Source organism: Salvelinus sp. IW2-2015, linkage group LG14 (genome assembly GCF_002910315.2).
Source record: "Salvelinus sp. IW2-2015 linkage group LG14, ASM291031v2, whole genome shotgun sequence".
NCBI lineage: Eukaryota > Metazoa > Chordata > Actinopteri > Salmoniformes > Salmonidae > Salvelinus > Salvelinus sp. IW2-2015.
In genome coordinates this window covers 42,920,566-42,940,837 of record NC_036854.1, presented here as the reverse complement: position 1 = coordinate 42,940,837, position 20,272 = coordinate 42,920,566, and the positions used below count along the sequence as shown (strand labels likewise).

General features: G+C 42.2%; 1 protein-coding gene and 1 long non-coding RNA gene across 2 annotated transcripts in view; one reads left to right on the top strand and one right to left on the bottom strand.

Annotated features, from left to right (window-relative positions):
* waca (WW domain containing adaptor with coiled-coil a) overlaps nt 1-7,800 on the bottom strand; it is a 43,129-nt gene extending 35,329 nt beyond the window's left edge. Inside the window, exons 1-3 of the mRNA XM_024000310.2 lie at nt 7,539-7,800; nt 7,333-7,366; nt 6,405-6,597 (exon numbers count right to left, since the gene is read on the bottom strand). Coding sequence (XP_023856078.1) covers nt 6,405-6,597; nt 7,333-7,366; nt 7,539-7,579 — 268 coding nt within the window. The 5' untranslated portion in view covers nt 7,580-7,800. The remainder of the gene's footprint in view (nt 1-6,404; nt 6,598-7,332; nt 7,367-7,538) is intronic.
* A 5,572-nt stretch (nt 7,801-13,372) lies between these two features.
* The window catches only part of LOC111973102 (uncharacterized), a 58,830-nt gene continuing 51,930 nt past the window's right edge, over nt 13,373-20,272 (top strand). The window contains exon 1 of the long non-coding RNA XR_002878519.2: nt 13,373-13,751. This is a non-coding gene — a long non-coding RNA (uncharacterized lncRNA). The remainder of the gene's footprint in view (nt 13,752-20,272) is intronic.

Below are 20,272 nucleotides of genomic sequence, written 5' to 3'. Positions count from 1 at the left end.
AGACACATCAACTGTTCAGAGGAGACTACGTGAATCAGGCATTCATGGTCGAATTGCTGCAACCACTACTAAAGGACACCAATAATAAGAAGAGACTTGCTTGGGCCAAGAAACACGAGCAATGGACATTAGACCGGTGGAAATCTGTCCTTTGATCTTATGAGACCAAATGTGAGATTTTTGGTTCCACCTGCCGTGTCTTTGTGAGACACAGAGTAGGTGAATGGATGATCTCTGCATGTGTGGTTCCCACTGTGAAGCATGGAGGTGGTGGTGCTTTGCTGGTGACACTGTCTGTGATTAATTTAGAATTCAAGGCACACTTAACCAGCATGGCTACCACAGCATTCTATAGCGATACACCATCCCATCTGGGTTGCGCCTAGTGGGACTATAATTTATTTTTCAACAGGACAATGACCCAACACACCTCTAGGCTGTGTAAGGGCTATTTGACCAAGAAGGAGAGTGATGGAATGCTGCATCAGATGACCTGGCCTCCACAATCAACCAACCTCAACCCAATTGAGATGYTTTGGCATGATTTGGACTGCAGAGTGAAGGACAAGCAGCCAACAAGTGCACAGCATATGTGGGAACTCCTCCAAGACTGTTGGAAAAGCATTCCAGGTGAAGCTGGTTGAGAGAATGCCAAGAGTGTGCAAAGCTGTCATCAAGAAGAATCTAAAATATATTTGGATTTGTTTAACACTTTTTTGGTTACTACATGATTCCATGTGTGTTATTTCATAATTTTGATGTCTCTACTATTATTATACAATGTAGAAAAAAGTAAATAATTAAACTTTAATGCGTGGGTGTGTCCCAACTTTTTACTGGACTGTATACCCTCATGTTATATTAGGGAAATTGTGTTTCCAGAGCTAGGGCTGACAGTGAAGACCAGAATCAACAATCTCTACATATTCAAAACAGTTGCTTTGTGAGAAGGTGTTAAAGTTCACAGTTAGKCATTGTTATGTAAACGSTGGCTGAAAAGTACCAGTGGCCTGGCTTTGGTGCCAAGAGAGAGTAGATCCGCCTGATCCTTTTCCCAGTGAGACACAGGTGCCTGCCCGCGTAGATGGAAAAAGTAAAGTCTGTGCCTTTTTAGTAAAACACTGGGGCAAATCCTGTATGGAAATGCATCAGAGGCAGAAATAGTGCCATCAAAAGCAGAACTGTTTGGGTCGAGGAAACCCGGGACAGCACAGCCCAGTTTCACAACTGGTGCAAGCTCGATTAGAATTCGGGCTGGTGACGCCGTTACTACGCAACCACCAAGCTGATCACTGCTGGATGCTGTAAACGACTGGCTAGCTTGTCTGGGATTGTTTCTGTTAGTTAGCACATGGACAAACAGTACTGCAGTAGTCAGACATGACACAAATTAACACCATACCTGGATCCGTCATRCATTTTTGCACTACACAATAAACTTATGATAACAGTCATCCCTCAAATGATAACAAATCAGAGTTGAAACAAGCTAGCGAGCTAACGTGAGCTAGTAGGAATTTTAGCTGGCCAGGTCATATCGAAAGCTAGCTAGCTACATCATATCAAACCTGTCATCTGGTTTGCTTGGTTAGCTAGCAGCMAATAGCCAATGCCATGACAAGCAAGATTAAGCTACATAGCTAGCCTGTTACGCCAACAACGCTGCTAACGTCAGCAAGCTAGTACATGGCTCCAAGTCTGGCTGGCACTGGCAYGAGTATGGGATAARGTTAGTTACTGCATGGTGAGGMTGAATTKAATTCTTCAACATCTTGCTAGCTAGCAAACATTAGCAAAGCCAGCTGCAGTCACATATAGGCTCAAGCAAGATGACCTAATTTCTGATTTCTGGAGGCAGTGGAAACAATCMGAGCTAGCCCACCAAGGCCAGCCCAACCTGAGTAGACTTCAAAGTGACAATGGAACRGTGGCTATAGTGWACTGCTTTTGACCACCAGGGCCCATATGACAGGGCATCCCTGAACGAAACAGGTGGGGGAAGTAGAGGTGTCAAACACTCATATCTATGGSAACCAAAATGCCAGCCATTGCCATGAATAACTACTAGCTGTGACAGCTCTGTGCAGCCAGCAGTATCTGCAGCAGACATTTAATAATAAATATGGTTGGGTATGGAGGTATGCTTTATCTAAAGATGTTTCATCAGCCAAGAAATTAAATCAATTAAGACATTATCACATAAATGACTGTCACACTTATTTCCTTGCAAGCGTACATGTTATGATAATCTAACTTTTATAGAAATAATGCAGATCTCTAGGTTAGAAGACTGACAAACGGGCAGGAGAAGWTGGTGCCACTGTGCATAAAAGGTCCTAAAGCCTCGTGACTGACGTGAAAACCAGAACATTGAGGKTTAGTTTGTGGTCACTGTGCATGAAAGACTATGGGGTAATAAGTAGCTGTCAACGTCTAGTCGACCAACTTTGGCAACTTTCAAAACAGGCATTTTTCCTTCCTTCACGTAATCATTGATCTTACATTACTAGATAGATTTTAGAAAGCTCGCCATTGCATTGCTTTCAACAATCACGGCATGTCAGAGTGATTTCTTCAAGGATTTCTGCATTTTAAAAGTATCAGAACAGAGCCCTGGTCCTTAACTCTGAGCCTCGTCCCATGCAGTAGGCCTAGTTGCTGTGGCCATCTCTTATTTTGTTCCTCATATGGTATGTTGAAGAATGATCGAAGAGTTGGCTACAACATATAGTATGGGATGAATGTTAGTTAGCGCCTACCAACAGTGAAAGACTGCTGGAAAAGGGGGTTAAGAAAGTATGTATCATTTAACTAACATGTCAAACCGAAAGCAAATTGATTAATAAAATGTYCTGCCATTTCCTAGCACTTAAGATATAACTCCCCATAAAAAAAATTGTTATCGCAATCATAGGCTGAGCTTGTATATCAGAGGCATGTTTTACCTAGATGAAATACAACGTTGAGTTCACTCTGTCATYCATTTGATCATATGTAATTAGGCAGGCTTTTTTTTCAGTGTAGTATTTACAGTGTATGCACAGACTTATCATAGGGGAACTCAATTCAGGGCCTGTATTCATAGTGTCTCAGAGTGGGAGTGCTGCAGTTTTGCCTTTTAGACCATAATGACTAAGATTACATGGACAGGAGGGACCTGATCCTAGACCTCTGACACGTTTGTTGAATACGGGCCCAGATGTCCCTTTGGCTGCGTTTACAGGGCAGGGAAATTTTGATAGCTGTCCCACTAATGAGTTTTTTTGACCAATAATAAATCAGCTAGTTTCAAATCAGATACATTTCAATGCTGATCTGATTAGTCAAAAGACGAATTAATGAACAAAATATCAGATTTGGGCTGCCTGTGTAAACYCAGCCGTTGCCACTGTTACATATAGCCCATGAGCCACAGATATGTTCAGCTAGATATTAGGGGTGTAAAGGTACACGTATTTGTACCGAACAATTAGGTACAGGGACCTTGGTACGGTCCCACACTATGAAACCCCKAKATATTTACAATACAAAAACACTAGYCCTATAGGCCTCTTGAGTAAATCATTCCAGGCTAGTTAAACTATACAAAAATATAAAAAGACAACGTGAAGCGCTGGCCCCATGTTTCGTAAGCTGAAATAAAAGATCCCAATAATGTTCCATGCGCACAAAAAGCTTTTTTCTCAAATGTTGTGCACAAATTTGTTTATATCCCTGTTAGTGAGCATTTCTCCTTTGCCAAAATTATCCATCCACCTGACAGGTGTGGCYTATCAATAAGATGATTAAACAGCATGTTCATTACACAGATGCACKTTGTGCTGGGGACAATAAAAGACCACTAAAATGTGCCGTTGCTTCACAACACAATACCACAGTTGAGGGAGCACGCAATTGGCATGCTGACTGCAGGAATACCCACCAGGGCAGTTTCCAGAGAATTAAATGTTCATTTCTRTACCATAAGACACCTTCAACGTCATTTAAAGAATTTGGCAGTACGTCCAACCAGCCTCACAACCACGTGTAACCACACCAGCCCAGGATTTCCACATCCAGCTTCTTCACCTGCGGGATAGTCTGAGYCCAGRCACCCGGACAGCTGWTGAAACTGAGGAGTATTTCTGTCTGTAATAAAGCCCTTTTGTGGGGAAAAACTTATTCTGATTGCCTAGGCCTGGCTCCCCAGTGGGTGGGCACCCATGGCTGCGCCCCTGCCCAAACATGTGAAATCCATAGATTAGGGTCCAGATTAGGGTCCAATGAATTGATTTCAATTGACTGATTTCCTTATACGAACTGTAACTCATTAAAATCGTTGAAATTGTTGCGTTTACATTTTTGTTCAGCATAGTTAAAACTATAGCATTTCAAACTGTCCTTTTGTGAGGCACGGCCGGGAACAAGTTCTGTTCTATAGCGAGTGACGGGTACAATAAACCAGGAGGATTCTCCATCATCGTTTAAAATCTCKAATTTCGGAACATTTTGGTTTCAACGGTGATGGACAGAGTATGTCGCCACTRCTCAAKGAAAATAGCCTATGCAGCTGCCAACACCTCAAACATGTTGACACACTTACGCCGACATCTACCCAGTACTCCTACCACTGGAGCAAGACTGAAAGGCAAAAAAACAACTTCACCCCTCTGCATTCACGCAGCCGATTCTGACCAGGAAATAACAAGAGCGATAGGTATGTTTCCAGCTGTGGATATGCGCCCGTTCTCGTGGTTGAGAAGAATAGGGGGTTTCAGCACCTCGTGAAAGTGCTCGAGCCACGTTACAAACTTCGTCCTCTCACAACCATTTCAGCAAACAGGTAGTACCCGCTCTATATAAGCAAGCTAAAGCTGAAGTTGTCAATTAATTGGCCAATGCACCCTGCACTGCGCTTACTGCAGATGGACTGCAGAGTGCTACTTAACAGTGACAGCCCATCACATTACCCTGAGTGGGAAATGACAAGTCCCGTGCTACAGACACGGCCCCTTTATGAGAGTCACACAAGTGTGCATATTTGTATCTTCGTAAGAAAACATTATAGCATATGCCTACACAATGTCTGAGCCATGTTTATGTATTGATTTCACACGCATATTGCACTTTATTTTATTGTTGTTGAGTAATCGTGTGTTTTTATTCATTTTTAAGAAAATACAAAGTGTTGTTATTCCTGATTGTGCTCTCATCAGGCATTATATGACTCATGATCATATATGGAATCAGGAATAACAACACTTTGTATTTTCTTAAAAATCTACCAAAGTAGCTGTTGGAAATTTCATTTTCCTGCTGTACCGAAACGTGACCCCAAAATGTACCAAACCATGGGTTTGTTGAAACGTTAGACCCGTACCAGATATTGATGAAGTGATATAATCTATACACTGGTCTTTCACTGTTCGTACATGTCWCATTAGGTTAAGCCATTCTCATTGTGGGTGAAGAAGCCAAACAGCGARCGATTTCCAGTCAGGTTAGGGGGAGAGAGCGGACATTTTGGATAAAATGACCGAAGCCAAGAAATAGGCTAACACAGTACCTGTAAATTAGCCTAAATAATCYGAAGTTGTATAAAAGAATGATGCACAGCTAGAGTTAACCAGATGCAAACCAGAAGAAGTATAACAATGGGAAATGAAGGTTGCACACTATAATGCTGTTATGTCACTGCCAAGTATCCAAAGTTGGTGTGTTTGAATACTATTCGCAAAATAATATTACAATTAAAGACTAGTGGTTAGTTAGGGAAATGTTTACAGAGGCTACCTGAATTAATCAAAATATAAGCAAACAGTTGACAGAACTATTCATCTAATATTGTGCATTTGCAAACTGAAGCGCTAATTCAAGGAGATGCACTTTACTGAGTTGGCGTTAGCCAACTAGCTTTCATGACTTGACTGTCTAGTTTCACCACAGCACTCAGAACATTATCTCGTCTTCCCTATCCTAGATAGTAAGTATCATTCYACTAATGTTTGACAATGCAACAGGTAAATAACTGTGTCATTAAACCGTTTAAGAAATGTGGCTTGCTATCTGCCTACTAGAATCACAACAATGGTTGCCAAATGAACCACACCAAACTATTAAAGATCAATTTATGGCATGTGACCAAACACTACTTCTCAGTCTTACAAGTAAGTCATAACTGTTGCCTTGAGCTTCAGATCCAGAAATGCAACCTAATGAGAGAAAGTAGGTCTACTGTTGTTGTTTTAGCAACAGTGCAGTATTTCTGAATAGGTGTAGGCTATGTCATTCAGTTTAACATTTTAAGGCTGCAGACAAATCAGCAGTAAAATTAGCCAAGGGAGAAATTAAGTCAGACACTGGTGGTTAGCTACTTCAAATAGATGGTTTGTTTTGATCAAGATCGTTTTAGACGTATTTCTCACCTCCATCCCTCTCTCTGGCCCGGTGCGTGTGGACTGCCTTTGCCCTGCCATGCCCCGTGTTATCGATGTGTTTGTTGTCAGGACTGTCAGATCGCCGATACATTTTACATGGAGGAGTGGCATCTGCGGTGTCTCGCATCTTGTCATGGCGATGATCACCACCGGGGTGACTCTTCGACGAGTATTTGAGCGTCTGAAAACACCAAAGACATCAATAACGTTAGATTCTGGAACTGCAATCTGTTCAGAGCAATGCTCGATTAGAACGGCTCGAGCAGAATCTATAAATAATGTGCACAAATATCATTGCCAATAAAAAATAAAAAGTGTGTGTCTTGCAAAATCCATAAAGTCGTGACTTAATCTTGTATTTAAATCAGCTGTGCCTGTAGTACGTCACACGCTATTATAATGGCTCCATGGATGGGCATTGGAAATAGACTAAACCCTGCGCATTTAAGAATAAACTAAATGCTGGGTTAAACGACACATTTTTWAATCAATAGATCCATGGTAGTTTAAGTGCTGTCTGTCTTGACATAACTAGGTATAATTATTCCATTGCACAGAAAAARTCATTTATATGGCTGTACAAATTGGTAACTGAACGTTGTTTACATACTTCTGATCTTTGGTCTTACATCGCGCGAGCTGTGACATATTACGAATAGGCCGGAATTCCAGCTAACGTTAGCTAACAGGCTAACTGAACTCCAATAAAACTCGCTAGTAAATGTGTTCATAAGGCAAAGTTCGATCTGCCGGTCATAATTATGAAAACAAAAAGAGTATTCTTTTTTTGTTCAAATTCAAAGGAAAGTGACTACTTTTCGATTTATTTTCCGCACTGAGGCCTGTAGTGTTCAGGAAGCCTGCACTAGAGTATCCATTTTAATCTTATTTGTTGCTAGCTAACATTAACAAGTACCTGGTAGGGCTGTGAATCCCTTCGGTCGTTGCACCTAAAAAATAAAGAAACAGGTTGTAAAGATGAATGTAAAAAAAACMGTACAATAGTCTGCAACAGCTGAATATCTGCCATAAATGTCTACTTATTTTGGTTTCAATAAAAATGGCGGATTGTCAAAGCTAAGAAGGAAATTCTGAATAGAAGTAAGGTTAGGAGCTATTTACCCATCGCTGAGTCTCGGTTGTTTCCTTGCATACATTACCATCAATGCCGTGTTATTGTGTGTGGAGTGGATGTGAAAGATGGACTAAGTTATMTTTTCTTTTTGTTTCAGCAACCCGTTCTCGTCTATTATTTCAATAGTTCTGATTATTTTGAGGAGCTCTTCGGCTTCGCTAATCAGAAGAGGGCTCACGATCCATCTCCCACTCGCAAACACCAACTGCCCCTATCMACCAAAAAGCGAAGCTCAGGCTGCAAACCACCCGCTTCCCTCCCACCACTACATCCGGGAAACTGTGGGGCTAAACTCGGCCGCCATCATCCGGTTGCCGATTAAATAACATCGGCAAAAAAAATATTAGCTACCTGTACTTTGTCACTTTTGGTCACAAATACACTCTTTCAAAGGAGTTGATGTCWAGTAATTCGAGTATCTACTTAAAACAGATTCTCCCTTTTTCGATTGTGGATATCTTGTGACACTTGGTAGATATTTGTGGAAGTGAATTGACAAATATTGTGATCTATTGTACAGTATGTTGTGTACTGTACTTCTAAGGATGATGAGGACTGTATGGTTAAAAGAGATGGGGCAAAAGGAGTGGCATATAAGTCTGGCTGCACATCTGACTGGCTGACTTACTGCAAATTGAGAAATTGTGTGACTAAACTCAACAAAAAGAAGAAGAAACTGTATTATGAAATCAAGATCAATGATATAAAGAATGATGAAAAAATWACGTTGGATAAATGATGAGCAGAAAGACAAATTCAACTTTATCTTTCATCGAATCAGATAGCTTATTCATCACAAAACTATTTAATGTTGGCAATTATTTTAATGACTACTTCATTGGCAAAGTGGGCAAACTTAGGCATYCAATGCCAACAACAAACAGTGAGCCATCGTACTCACGTACTGACAGCTCTTAGCAAACTGCTCTTAGCAAAATGGTGTTTGACCAAATACAATGCTATTTCGTTGTAAACAAATGAACAACACAGACTTTCAGCATGCTTATAGAGAAMGGCACTCAACATGTACTGTACTAACACAAATMACTGATGATTGGTTGAAAGAAATTGATAATAAAGAGATTTGAGAGCTGTAATGTTAGATTTAGTGAAACCATTGATATTATTGACCATAACKTTTTGTTGAGAAAACAGTTTGGCTTTTCAACTTCTGCCATATCGTGTATTCAGAGCTACTGTATCTATCATAACTCAGAGGGTTTTCTTTAATGGAAGCTTCTCTAATGTCAAACATGTAAAGTGTGGTGTACTGCAGGGCAGCTCTCTAGGCTCTCTACTCTTCTATTTTTACCAATGACCTGCCACTGGCATTAAACAAAGCATGTGTGTCCATGTATGCTGATGATTCAACTACATACGCATCAGCAGCCACAGCGAATGAAGTCACTGAAACCTTTAACAAAGAGTTGCCATCTGTTTTGGAATGGGTGACCTGTAATCAACTGGTCCTGAACATCTCTAAAACTAAGAGCATTGTATTTCGTCCAAATCATTCCTTTAGTTCTAGACCTCAGCTGAATCTGGTAATGAATGGTGTGGCTGTTGAACCAATTGAGGAGGCTAAATTATTTGGTGTTACCTTAGATTGTAAACTTCCATGGTCAAAACATATAGATTCAATGGTTGTAACGATGGGAAGAGGTCTGTCCGTAATAAAGAGATGCTCTGCTTTTTTTACACCACACTCCACAAACCAAGTCCTGAAGGCTCAAKTTTGATCTTATCTTGATTATTGTGCAGTCATATGGTCAAGTGCTGCAAAGAAAGACCTAGTTAAGCTGCAACTGGCCCAGAACAGAGCGGCACATCRTGCTCTTTATTYTAATCAGAGGGCTAATATTAAGAATATGCATGCCGGTCTTTCTTGGCTAAGAGTTAAGGAAAGACTGACTGCGTCACTTCTTGTTTTTATAAGAAACATTAATGTGTTGTAAATTCCAAATWGTTTGCATAGTCAACTTACACACAGCACTGWCACACACACTTACCCCACCAGACATGCTACCAGGGGTCTTTTCACAGTCCCCAGGTCCAGAACAAGGTCATTTACATATTGTTAGCATGGTCAGAATGAAGAGAGAGCATGGACAAAAAAAGCTATGTGCATCAGCACTTTGGTGCACAATGCATTTCGACTATGGGTCAGGAGGGCACAGTATGGAGCTCTCTTTGTTGATTAATTTCTAGAACAAGCTGATTGTAGACTCATGCYATGCTTAATGCTTTGTTGGTTAAGACAATCAGCATACATTTAACAGGAGTGAAAACATTTCTACACAATGTTGCATCATTACACTTTAATGATTGAAAAGGTTAATAGAAGAAGCAATTACATACAAATAAATAGGCTAGTTTGTGTTTGTAGAGGGAGTCTGTGGGGGACCAAGTAGTTTATTGAAATCACCCTACAGTTTTGTTTGGGAAAAAAATAACAAAGCAGGTTTTCTTTGGTACTGTTTCTGGTCAGTTGTGGACTCGGTCAGCAACAAATAAGTCTGTAAAAGCACTGTAGCACTTTAGGAAGTGATTGAGCCATCCAGTGAAAGTAAAGAGTTAGAAGCCATTAGTGTACTCGTGTCAATGTGTTTTACTGTAAACCTGTTTCAAAAAAGCAAATCTAAATTTCAAGCCTTTAATTAATAAAGGTAGCTTGTTTTTTATATTCCCCTTTGACTGTTTAAATGGGGCTTTCCCATTCATGTACTCTAATGCTAGCGCTTGAAGGCTACAATTGGCCTAGACCTTTGATTTGAATAATCAAATATCACATAGTGCTCCTCTCCTTCCAAATTAATACAGGATAGTAGGCTAGCAGGGATATTGAAAACGACTTCTGTATTTTATCTTTATTTGACCATTGAAAATTAGGAGTATTTAGGCCTAGGCCTACTTGTAAGTGCCCGAACTGACTAACAATCCACGTGGTCTGTATTAAAAAAAACACCAGGGGGCACCATAGATCAACTTTTCTTATGGTACATCTGAAAATAACACTTGTTGCCTAWGATTGGTGCTTCTCTGCACTGAGATTGAGCCACACCCTACCCTGGCATGTCATAAACACCCCAATAGCATTTTATTGCAGCCAGGGATTTAAAGATGCAGCATATACATRCCATACATGTATGTATAAGCAATACATAAATAGCTTGAAGTAGTAAGGCCAGCCAATCCTGAAAGGCTAAATTCTTCAGGGGGCAGGTATGTGCAAGTCTCACTTATAACCTTTAGCTTGGGCATGTTAAAACAAACCAATAACAGAGATATAGAACAGGAAGAAGCCTAAATCAAGCAAAGCAAAACMACTCATTCTTCTCATATTTCCTAATAAATCTACAGAACATTTCAGAAAGCAAAAAGCCGGATATCTTGTCCATGATGCCTGGTTAGTAGTAGTGGAAAAAGTTACCAATTGTCACACTTGAGTAAAAGTAAAGATATCTTAATAAAAAATGACTCAAGTAAAAGTGAAAGTCACCCAGTAAAATACTACTTGAGTACAAGTTTAAAACGATTTGGTTTTAAATATATGTAAGTATCAAAAGTAAATATAATTGATCAAATATACTTAAGTATCAAAAGTGAAAGTAAAGGTATAAATCATTTCAAAGTCCTTATATTAAGCAAACCAGAAGGTACAATTCAACTTTTTACATTTTATTTCAGGATAGCCAGGAGAACACACTCCAACACGCAGACATAATTTACAAATMAAGAATTTGTGTTTAGTGAGTCTGCCAGAACAGAGGTAGTAGGGATGACCAGGGATGCTCTCTTGATAAGTGTGTGAATTTGACAATTTTCCTGTCCTGRTAAGCAWTCAAAAAGTACTTTTGGGTGTTAGGAATAATGTACTGTAATWAAAAGTACATTATTTTCTTTAGGAATGTAGTGAAGTAAAATGAAAAGTTGTCAAAAATATAGATAGTAAAGTACAGATACCCCCAAAAACTACTTAAGTGGTACTCTAAAGTATTTTTACTTAATTACTTTACACCACTGCTGGCTAGTAGTGCCAATCGACTGTATACAAATAGTGGGCAGTACTAAGCTTGAGCTTGAATTAGCATGCCCACAATTTGCCTTCATTTTTAGTCAGCTGTTCCCAAACTAGGGGTCACAACACCATGTGGGGTCACCTGATATAAAAAATGGGGTAGTGGGAGAATTTAGAAAATCCAGAAGAAAAAAAATATTACACACACATATATATATATATATATTGTAACGACATATATCTATATATAAATCTAGTTTTTTCTTCTGGATTTTCTATATATATATACCAAAATATATAGATYTATTATATCGTCTTTGTATCTCAAATCTAAAAGATCAAATTCAACCAGAGTTCTCTTAGATCATGGGAAAAGGTCGCACTTGACCGTTGCACTTGAATCATTCCCACAGTGAATGGCTAGGTCCGCTTCGCAATGAAACCATACACTACTGCAGACTGATATTACCGGCCGCATTTGATATGGTGAAAACAATGTGTGGGGAGGCAGAGTCACAGAAACTCATATCAATACCTTTGTCAGATAACACTGTTACGAATAAGATATGCTATTGCGAGCAATCAAGCGGAAACTAGTCCTGAACGACTCAAACTCCCCAGTTTAAACCTCTCCAAATGGACTTTAGCTGTGAGGGTCGAGATGCATATGCATTGACTTTGTTTGCTATAGACTACATGTCGGGGATGCTATTCACGAGGACATATTGTTCTGTCCCACGATTCCCGAGCATGAAACGGCATATAGGATGTTCAGTGTGCTGCTAGGCTATACTGACGAAAAACATATTCTATATGGGATCGAATGGTGGCCTTTTCCACAGATGGGGCTCCATCTATCACCGGGCGGAGAGCAGCCCAAAGGGGCTCAAATTGATTAAATATCCTGCCGTCTCCATCTGAGCACTAATGCCGCGTTCAACCCCCTGGGAACACGGAACGGGGAAATCGCCGACTTTCGAGCGTTCAAGAAAACTGATAAACTCGGAAGGAAACGAGCTCCGACTGGAAAACAATTGTTTTGAACGGTCARCCAACTCGGAATTCAACTCGAGAAATCGGGCCTCATTCTAGAGCTCAGACTTTCCAACCTAAAGATCACTGACGTCATGATTTGACCTTGTATTTTTCCGAGTATCCAGATGTCTTGAAAGCACCATAAAACTCATGGTAGGCTACCCTTCGCTAGCTCATACTGTATCTATGTGAAGCTGGATTCAGTGCTCTCGTCTGCATTAAAACCATATATCGATCCAGGTTGGATGTGAAAGCAGAGATGGGGTGCGTACTGTAGACCACGCCCGCTGACTTTGATACTCTCGGACAATGACTTGCATCAGGCACATTAGTGGTGGCGAGATAAGAGACATAATGTCAGACAATTTGCAATTGACTGTTGACACATTAAAAGTATGTGATGGTGAGTTGAGAAGACAGTCAGAAATACTGTTAGAATGTTTTTCAATTGACTGACATAAAAAAAGTAAACGTTGGCTATTAATTAGGCTGCATAATTGTTTTCACATGGGTGGGTTCACGATAATTTTCAGATTTCAAAATGGGGTTGTGGGCKCAAAAAGTTTGGGAACCCCTGTTTTAAGCATCATCATAATACTGTTAAACAAACTCTGCTTACACACAGCACAGATTAGAATAAGTAAGTACATTTTTATGATAAAAACGATAATATTTGATATAGGGGTATTAGATAATCTAAATGTATACTTTATAATTTACTTATAAAGCCTTTATAAATAATTTGAAGTATACCTTAYTGTTAACATGGCGAATATCCAAATGAGATACAGTATTATTGACTTAGTCTGAATACTGTACTTTTTCTCTTATTCGAACAATGTAGCAAGAGAAGCAGGCATTGGCGGGTGATTGATAACTTGAGAGAACCAATAAAAATGTGCAGATGAACAACTGGCAACGCCCAAAACGGGAATACGAATGAGGATGGCACTGGGCGTTTCTTTGTGGAAGGCTCGCGTCCCAGACAGAGAAAGAASAAGGATGAGATATTGAAACAGGCAGAAAGTCTCCGTCTAGAATTTAAAGATCAAGTAAGGCTGGCTGCAAAGGAGTTTCTATCCCGAAGTGATCTTGTGAAGTGCCAACCTCTGTGTGAGCAAATTTGCACCAACGCAACGAAGCTTGAGTGAGTAATATTGTATTTGACGATTCCATGTTGCGTGGGAAAGAAACTTGCAAGCTGCTCTCATAGCAAAGTTAACATTAGTTAAGAAATTAGCTACGTTGTGTTTTACATGCGCTCACATCTCTTAACTAGATGTATATCTGAAATATGTGAGAATTTTGCTGTACTTTCCGAAAGGAAAAGTTAGCCATCGCTAGCTAGCAAGCGCGGTTGCGAAGGAATACGGAGCCCTTTCTTGAGCTCGAGCCAAGTGTTTTGAAACGGAGCTTGTCACTGACAGCGCGAGGCAAGTACAGTAGTCAGTATTTTCAAGCTAACCTCTACTTATTTTGGGGCATTTTCCGTGTCTGGAATAAGGACTTAAACAAACGAAACAATACATGTTATGGTAACTAGATCCTTATCTTTATTTATATAATAGTAAAGCTAACTAGCGAGCTAGTTCCTTCAACAATATAGCTCGGCTCGCTCTCAACCAAGCAAGTTCAAGTCGGAGCAAGTCGCGATGTTGATAGTAAAATGACTCYAATCGTTAGGATTCTAGTTACAGATTGCATTTGCTCTGTTCGTTGTATTATTGGTAGATGATGACAAAAGTATTTAGTGGGTTATGTCTCTGGTATATTAGGCAAATATGGCAATGTAGATCATGTCACCTGCATCCGTTCTGGGTGACAGCAGGTGTTCGAAATGTAAACACCACCAGTATTTGCACATGTATTTAGGTCAGGCAAATAAAAGTATGTCAGTGTCTGTTTGTACAGTATTGGGTTCATGGATAACACTTTACATTAAGTTGTAAAGTGTAATAATAGTGTTTTTATATAATTTTAGTCAGGGGACAGACGGCGTGATTGGGTGGGGGTCTGACCTGGTGTGGGTTCGGGGTCATGAGCAAACGGAAGCTGCGGGGATTTTTTATATTTTCTGTGGCGATTTCTGCTGACAATCTGCGGATAGTTTTTTTTGGCCTCTAGTGTAGTAACATTATTTAATAACATTGGGAACATGGTTTTATGTAAATAAATGCTTAATTCTGTGTATTAAATGACAATGAACCCATGGTTATCCTTCTACTAAAGCTCAGTCAAAAATAAACTCAACCTTTATATTATTTATATTATTAAGTGTTTTCTTATGGAAAAATATATATGATAGATAAATAAATAGAGCATCATCAACAAAGTGCAAAGGCATATAAATACAAATACATTGAATCCATCTATAATTACATAAATACCAAATCGATTAGATTAACAATTCTGTCCCTTCGTTCCATTAATGAACTATTATCAAATTGCTTCAAACCAAATCACAGAAAGAGTTGTAGAGTTGGTGGGTGTGTATGTGACTGACATGCTTTTTAGTGCTCAATGCTATTATACTTTGCAATCAACAACATTTAAAAAATATGTATCACTGCAATGTGAGCTAAGGCTGGCATCCTGTCCTGCCTAGCTGCCCACCAGTCCACTGCACTCAGCTCCATAGAGTCTGCCTTGTTGATGCCCATGTATCTGTGCCACTCCTCTGCAGACACCTGGCTCAGAGCAGGGATGGCATGGACATAGTCCTTAATGTCCTTGGTCCTACCACCTGGGCTGGATCTAGAACAGWTAGTGACGTGAACAGGGAAAGGTTTCTCCAGCACAGTCTGCAGCTTGATTGAGCATGCTGCCATGGCAGACTGGAACAACTCAGTGCAGGAGAGCCTGTCTTCCTCTGGAAGCTGCCCCATTAGCTCAGTTGTATGAGGGCACCAGTCCTCAGCCCAAGCTGTTCTGCCATACTCAAACTGCATTTGCAGGTCCTCCAGCTTGCTGGCGATGTTGTGGGCTGTTGGCACAGAGGTCTCCTCCAGCTTTGTCAGGTTAGCCACTATCTCCATGCTATGCTCCACAATGAGCACTGTCTGGGCTTTCAGCTGGGCCTTGTGTTCCCTCAGCAGCTCAAAGGTCCTGGACACACTTGGCSGTTTCTAATAAGGTCGTGTTGAAGTCAGGTACTCCAAGCCTTCTTCATGTAGCTAGCTGAGTCGCTTACAAAAGCCTACACATTGCTAAAGTCAACCCCACTGTTGTTGACACAGGAGATGACAGCTTGGGACACAGTGGTAAAGTTGATTTTATCCAAGAAAGACAATTCTGCTACAACCGGTCACTCACCCACTGACTGGAGGGCGAGTGCACATCTTCCAAATGCATCGGTCGTCTCATCAATATAAATGTCCTTTCCCTGTACAGCATCTTTGCTGTCCTGTTCATATTGTGAATAGAGCTCTGGAAGGTACTCTGTACGCAGATGGGATGGCGCTGGGATAGGCCCTCCCTGGTTGCAGTGTTTCTTCAGAAATGTGAGCACTGCCCCCCCCCCCCCCTTCGACTTCTCACTTGTTTTGATAGCTTCCACCACGTACTTTGGTTGTCAAGAAGAGATTTAGCTAACTAGAACAAACCTCTACTAGCTAGTTAAGTATATCTGTGCTAGCTAAGCGTCAGAATGTTTACCTGGTCACTAGCCTCTATTTTTCTTGTCGGAATGACCTCAGGTGCTCCACCGCAGACGTCATATTAGTCCATTAAATGCTGATAGACTGCAGAATATGACTCCTCATCCTCGTAGCAGTTCAGCTGAAACTCCCCTGGCTTGGCTGTTAAACGGTCGCCAAGTGTTTTTACCTCAGCTCCTCTGCTGTAAATCTGGGCATTTTATGTTAGCTGTCTGAGGAGAGAAGTATCTGTCATTCTTCACACACAGCTGTCTGCACCCTACACCTCTCACATCATCACAGCGCGACGGGGGCTATGGTGGGAACTGGGCTACACTCCTCTACTCACACACAGGGGAGGTGGTATGCTGGGAGACTGGGCTACCACTCTCCACTCACACAGGGGACGGGCCTTGGTTGGCTAGACTGGGGCTACACCTCTCACCTCACACAGGGGAGGGCCTACGGTGGGAGACTTGCGGCTACACCTCTCACTCCACACAGGGGAGGGGCTACAGTGGAGACTGGGCTACACCTCTCAACTCACACAGCGGGAGGGGCTACAGTGGGGAGACTGGGCTACACCTCTCACTCACACAGGGGAGGGGCTACGGTGGCAGACTGGGCTACACCTCTCACTCACACAGGGAGGGGCTACGGTGGGAGACTGGCGTAAACCTCTCACTCAACACAGGGGAGGGCTACGGTGGAGACTGGGCTACACCTCTCACTCACAACAGGAGGGGCTACGGTGGGGAACTGGGCTACCCTCTCACTCACACGGGGAGGGGCTACAAGTGGGGAGACTGGGCTACACCTCTCACTCACACAGGGAGGGGCTAACGTGGGGAGACTGGGCTACCACCTCTCACTCACACAGGGAAGGGGCTACGGTGGGAGACTGGGCTACACCTCTCACTCACACAGGGGAGGGGCTATGGTGGAAGACCTGGGCTACACCTCTCACTCACACAGGGAGGGGCTATCGGTGGGAGACTGGGCCTACAACCTCTCACTCACACAGGGGAGGGGCTACGGTGGGAGACTGGCTACAACCTCTCACTCACACAGGGGAGGGGCTATCGGTGGGAGACTGGGCTACACCTCTCAACTCACACAGGGAGGGGCCTATGGTGGGAGACCTGGCGACTACAACCTCCTCACTCACAGGGGGAGGCGGGCACGGTGGGAGACCTGGGCTACCCACATTTGGTCTACAAACTTTTCGTGATTGAAATACATAAAGAAAACAGAGGAAAAACTTAAATTCAACAAGTCAGTTTGATTTAACTTTGCTATCACCTGTCATGTTATTTTTAGCTTTAGAATCCAACTAACCCTATTTGAAATTCCGCGGGTCTTGTCATGAGTAGTCTATCCTGCACATGTACATCGGATACAACCAATGATCAGGCCTAGCCTTCATAATGTGGTCTGCTTCAGGGGGTGAGGACTAGGCCAAAACAGGGGATGATGGCAGGGCTGTGGTCTGACTGGAGCTGCTCAGATCACCCTCCTCTTGTCTTCATCCCATGGCTAGAAAGCTAAAGCCTGGCCCGATTCCTGTGGATCCCAGTTAGTCTCCAATGTTCCTTTGGCGCCGCATGCCCTTCCTGTATAATTCAAAGGGGATCAGACGGTGACTGTAGAAGGGCTTCACRCTTGGCTCACTTTAACTTCTTGGCTTTAACGTTACCAACTGAAATGCACCCAGGTTGCTCTTATACCTGTGTGTAGAAACACTGTAATAATTACTCTAACAACAGTGTTGTTACATAGCTAGTACTGTAATTGTATAGTAATGGAGTTGAGCAGCTTTTGTTATTGGAATTAGAAAACTAGCCTAAACTTTGTATACTGACAATGCAAGAAGTCTTCCCCCAGACAGTGAGAGAATTGTTTCTTTAGAAGGATTCCTTCCAGGGGTCAGTCAGTTGAAGGATTTCACCTGGATGTTGCATCCTGGTCTTGTGTGTTGTGTTGATGTGTTCCTACCCTCCAGCAGCTGGAAACTAGCAGAGGGGGGAGGGGGAGGCCCGAGTGGGGTCAGCAGCTCCAGATGGGGAGTGATGGAGGGGGCAGCGTGGGGCGGCCTGGTCCTATGAACCTGTGTCTGAGAGACCCCTGGCCCGACATAACTTACATTCCTCAGGTTTTGTTCCRCGTGCGACGGGAGTGGTGCGTCTCTCGGGAGGGGGAGCGATGTCTGGAAATGCTATTTGTGCTATGCTCAAATTACACTCAGTCAGCTCGTAGTCTCACGAGTCATCTGCTGTATGCACTAGGCCTACTTTGAAGGAGACAAAAACGCTTCCTGCTGAGCTATTGATTAAACTTAAGCCAGGTTATGAATTTCTGTGGGAGAGAAGTGGGATATCTGTGTTAGCCCAGCCTAAGTTAGAATTTGAAAGACTTTATACTGTAGGCTTGGTCTCTAGGAAATAAGGCATGCCTATCAGGAGCAAGCCTTAGGCGCAGGCCTAGTTATTTCTGCTAGGGCTGGGAATTGGCAGGAACCTCTCGACACGATATTATCACAATACTTAGGTGCCGATATGTATTGCGATTTATATATATATATATATATATATATATATATATATATATAGCGATTCAAAACTGCGTTTTTATTGTGATTCGATGTTCCAAACATATTGCTCACTAAATGTCTGCAGAGGGACAAAATTGACATGTTTTGATCAGTCATTGAGATAAAAGTGCTGAAAACATGTTGGCTCACCATTTTAGAATGAAGAAAGAGAAATGTCAGAGTTTTGGTGCAGGTAGGCTACAGCTCACTACTGCTAGCAATTTAATTTTATTATTGATTTATTTTACAAATCGATAGTCACAGTATCCACATAAAATCGATACTCTACGGTATCGATGTTTCCACCATCACTATATTCTACACCTCGTTTCAAAAGGGTCGTGGTGGTAAAATGTTCAGGTATMTAGGCTACGTTCGGTAAGTGAATACTTGTACTGTATGCCGCAATGCAGGCCATGCARTTCCACATTCACATGTGGGAAAACAAGTAAATAGCTAAGGCATGTGAGACGGTTGTACAAAGGTCCTGGCCTCCTAACTGCTTCTGTACTGCCTCATCAGCACCCTATTCTTCATAGGGCTCTGTTCAAAAGTAGTGCACTATACAGAGATTAGGGTGGCATTTGGGACGCAGCCATGCAGATGACAGGCAGCAGCTCCTCTGGCTTGTTCAGTAACCCAGGGACAGGGAGGGACATGCCAAATGACTGCCGAGTGATGACATATTTAGGTGAATGGATGCTTAAGTATTCTACTGCATCTATTTAGGGGTCAGATGTTGGTGTGTTTATTGTTTCTCGCTCCAGGAATGCATAGGGATGTGGAGGTACCTGTAGTGTACACAGCACACACTACATTGCATCCCAAGTGGCCCCCTATTCCCTTGATAGTGCACTACTTTTGACCAGAACCCTTAATGTTGTGCACTATATAGGTAATAGGGTGCCATTTGGGACCTAGTGTCAGTGCTACAAGTCATTGGAGCCAGGCAGTCATCACAGCCACTGTTTAGAGGAAACAAGCTCTCGGGACATCCATCCGTCCATCCGACAATGGCCTGGAATTCTCTCTCTTGAATTAATTGCTGTCAATGTTAGCTTCGGTTGCCTTGTAAGGGTCTTAGGTCAGACAGCGCTTCTGTTTCCTCCTCTGGACCGGCGGTGTAGTGTCGGGTTACCCATCACCGTGGTGCGTTCTGAGCTGTGCTGGTATGAGTCCACCAGGCAGATGTCAGCCATCAGACACCAGCAACAGTCAGCGGTCACATTTGATTACCAGCCATAAAGCTTCTCCTCTATCCCCCCAGGCACGTTGTCACTACAATAGACTGGTGGTGGGGGCCTATGAGGAGAAAACGGAGACAGAGAAACACACCGGCAATCAAAGTAATGGGCGTGGGAACCAGGAGTGTTAGGCCACCCACAACKCTTGTGGGGGACAAGAGAAGGTTAGCCATCAAGATGTTTGTTGTGATATGGACAT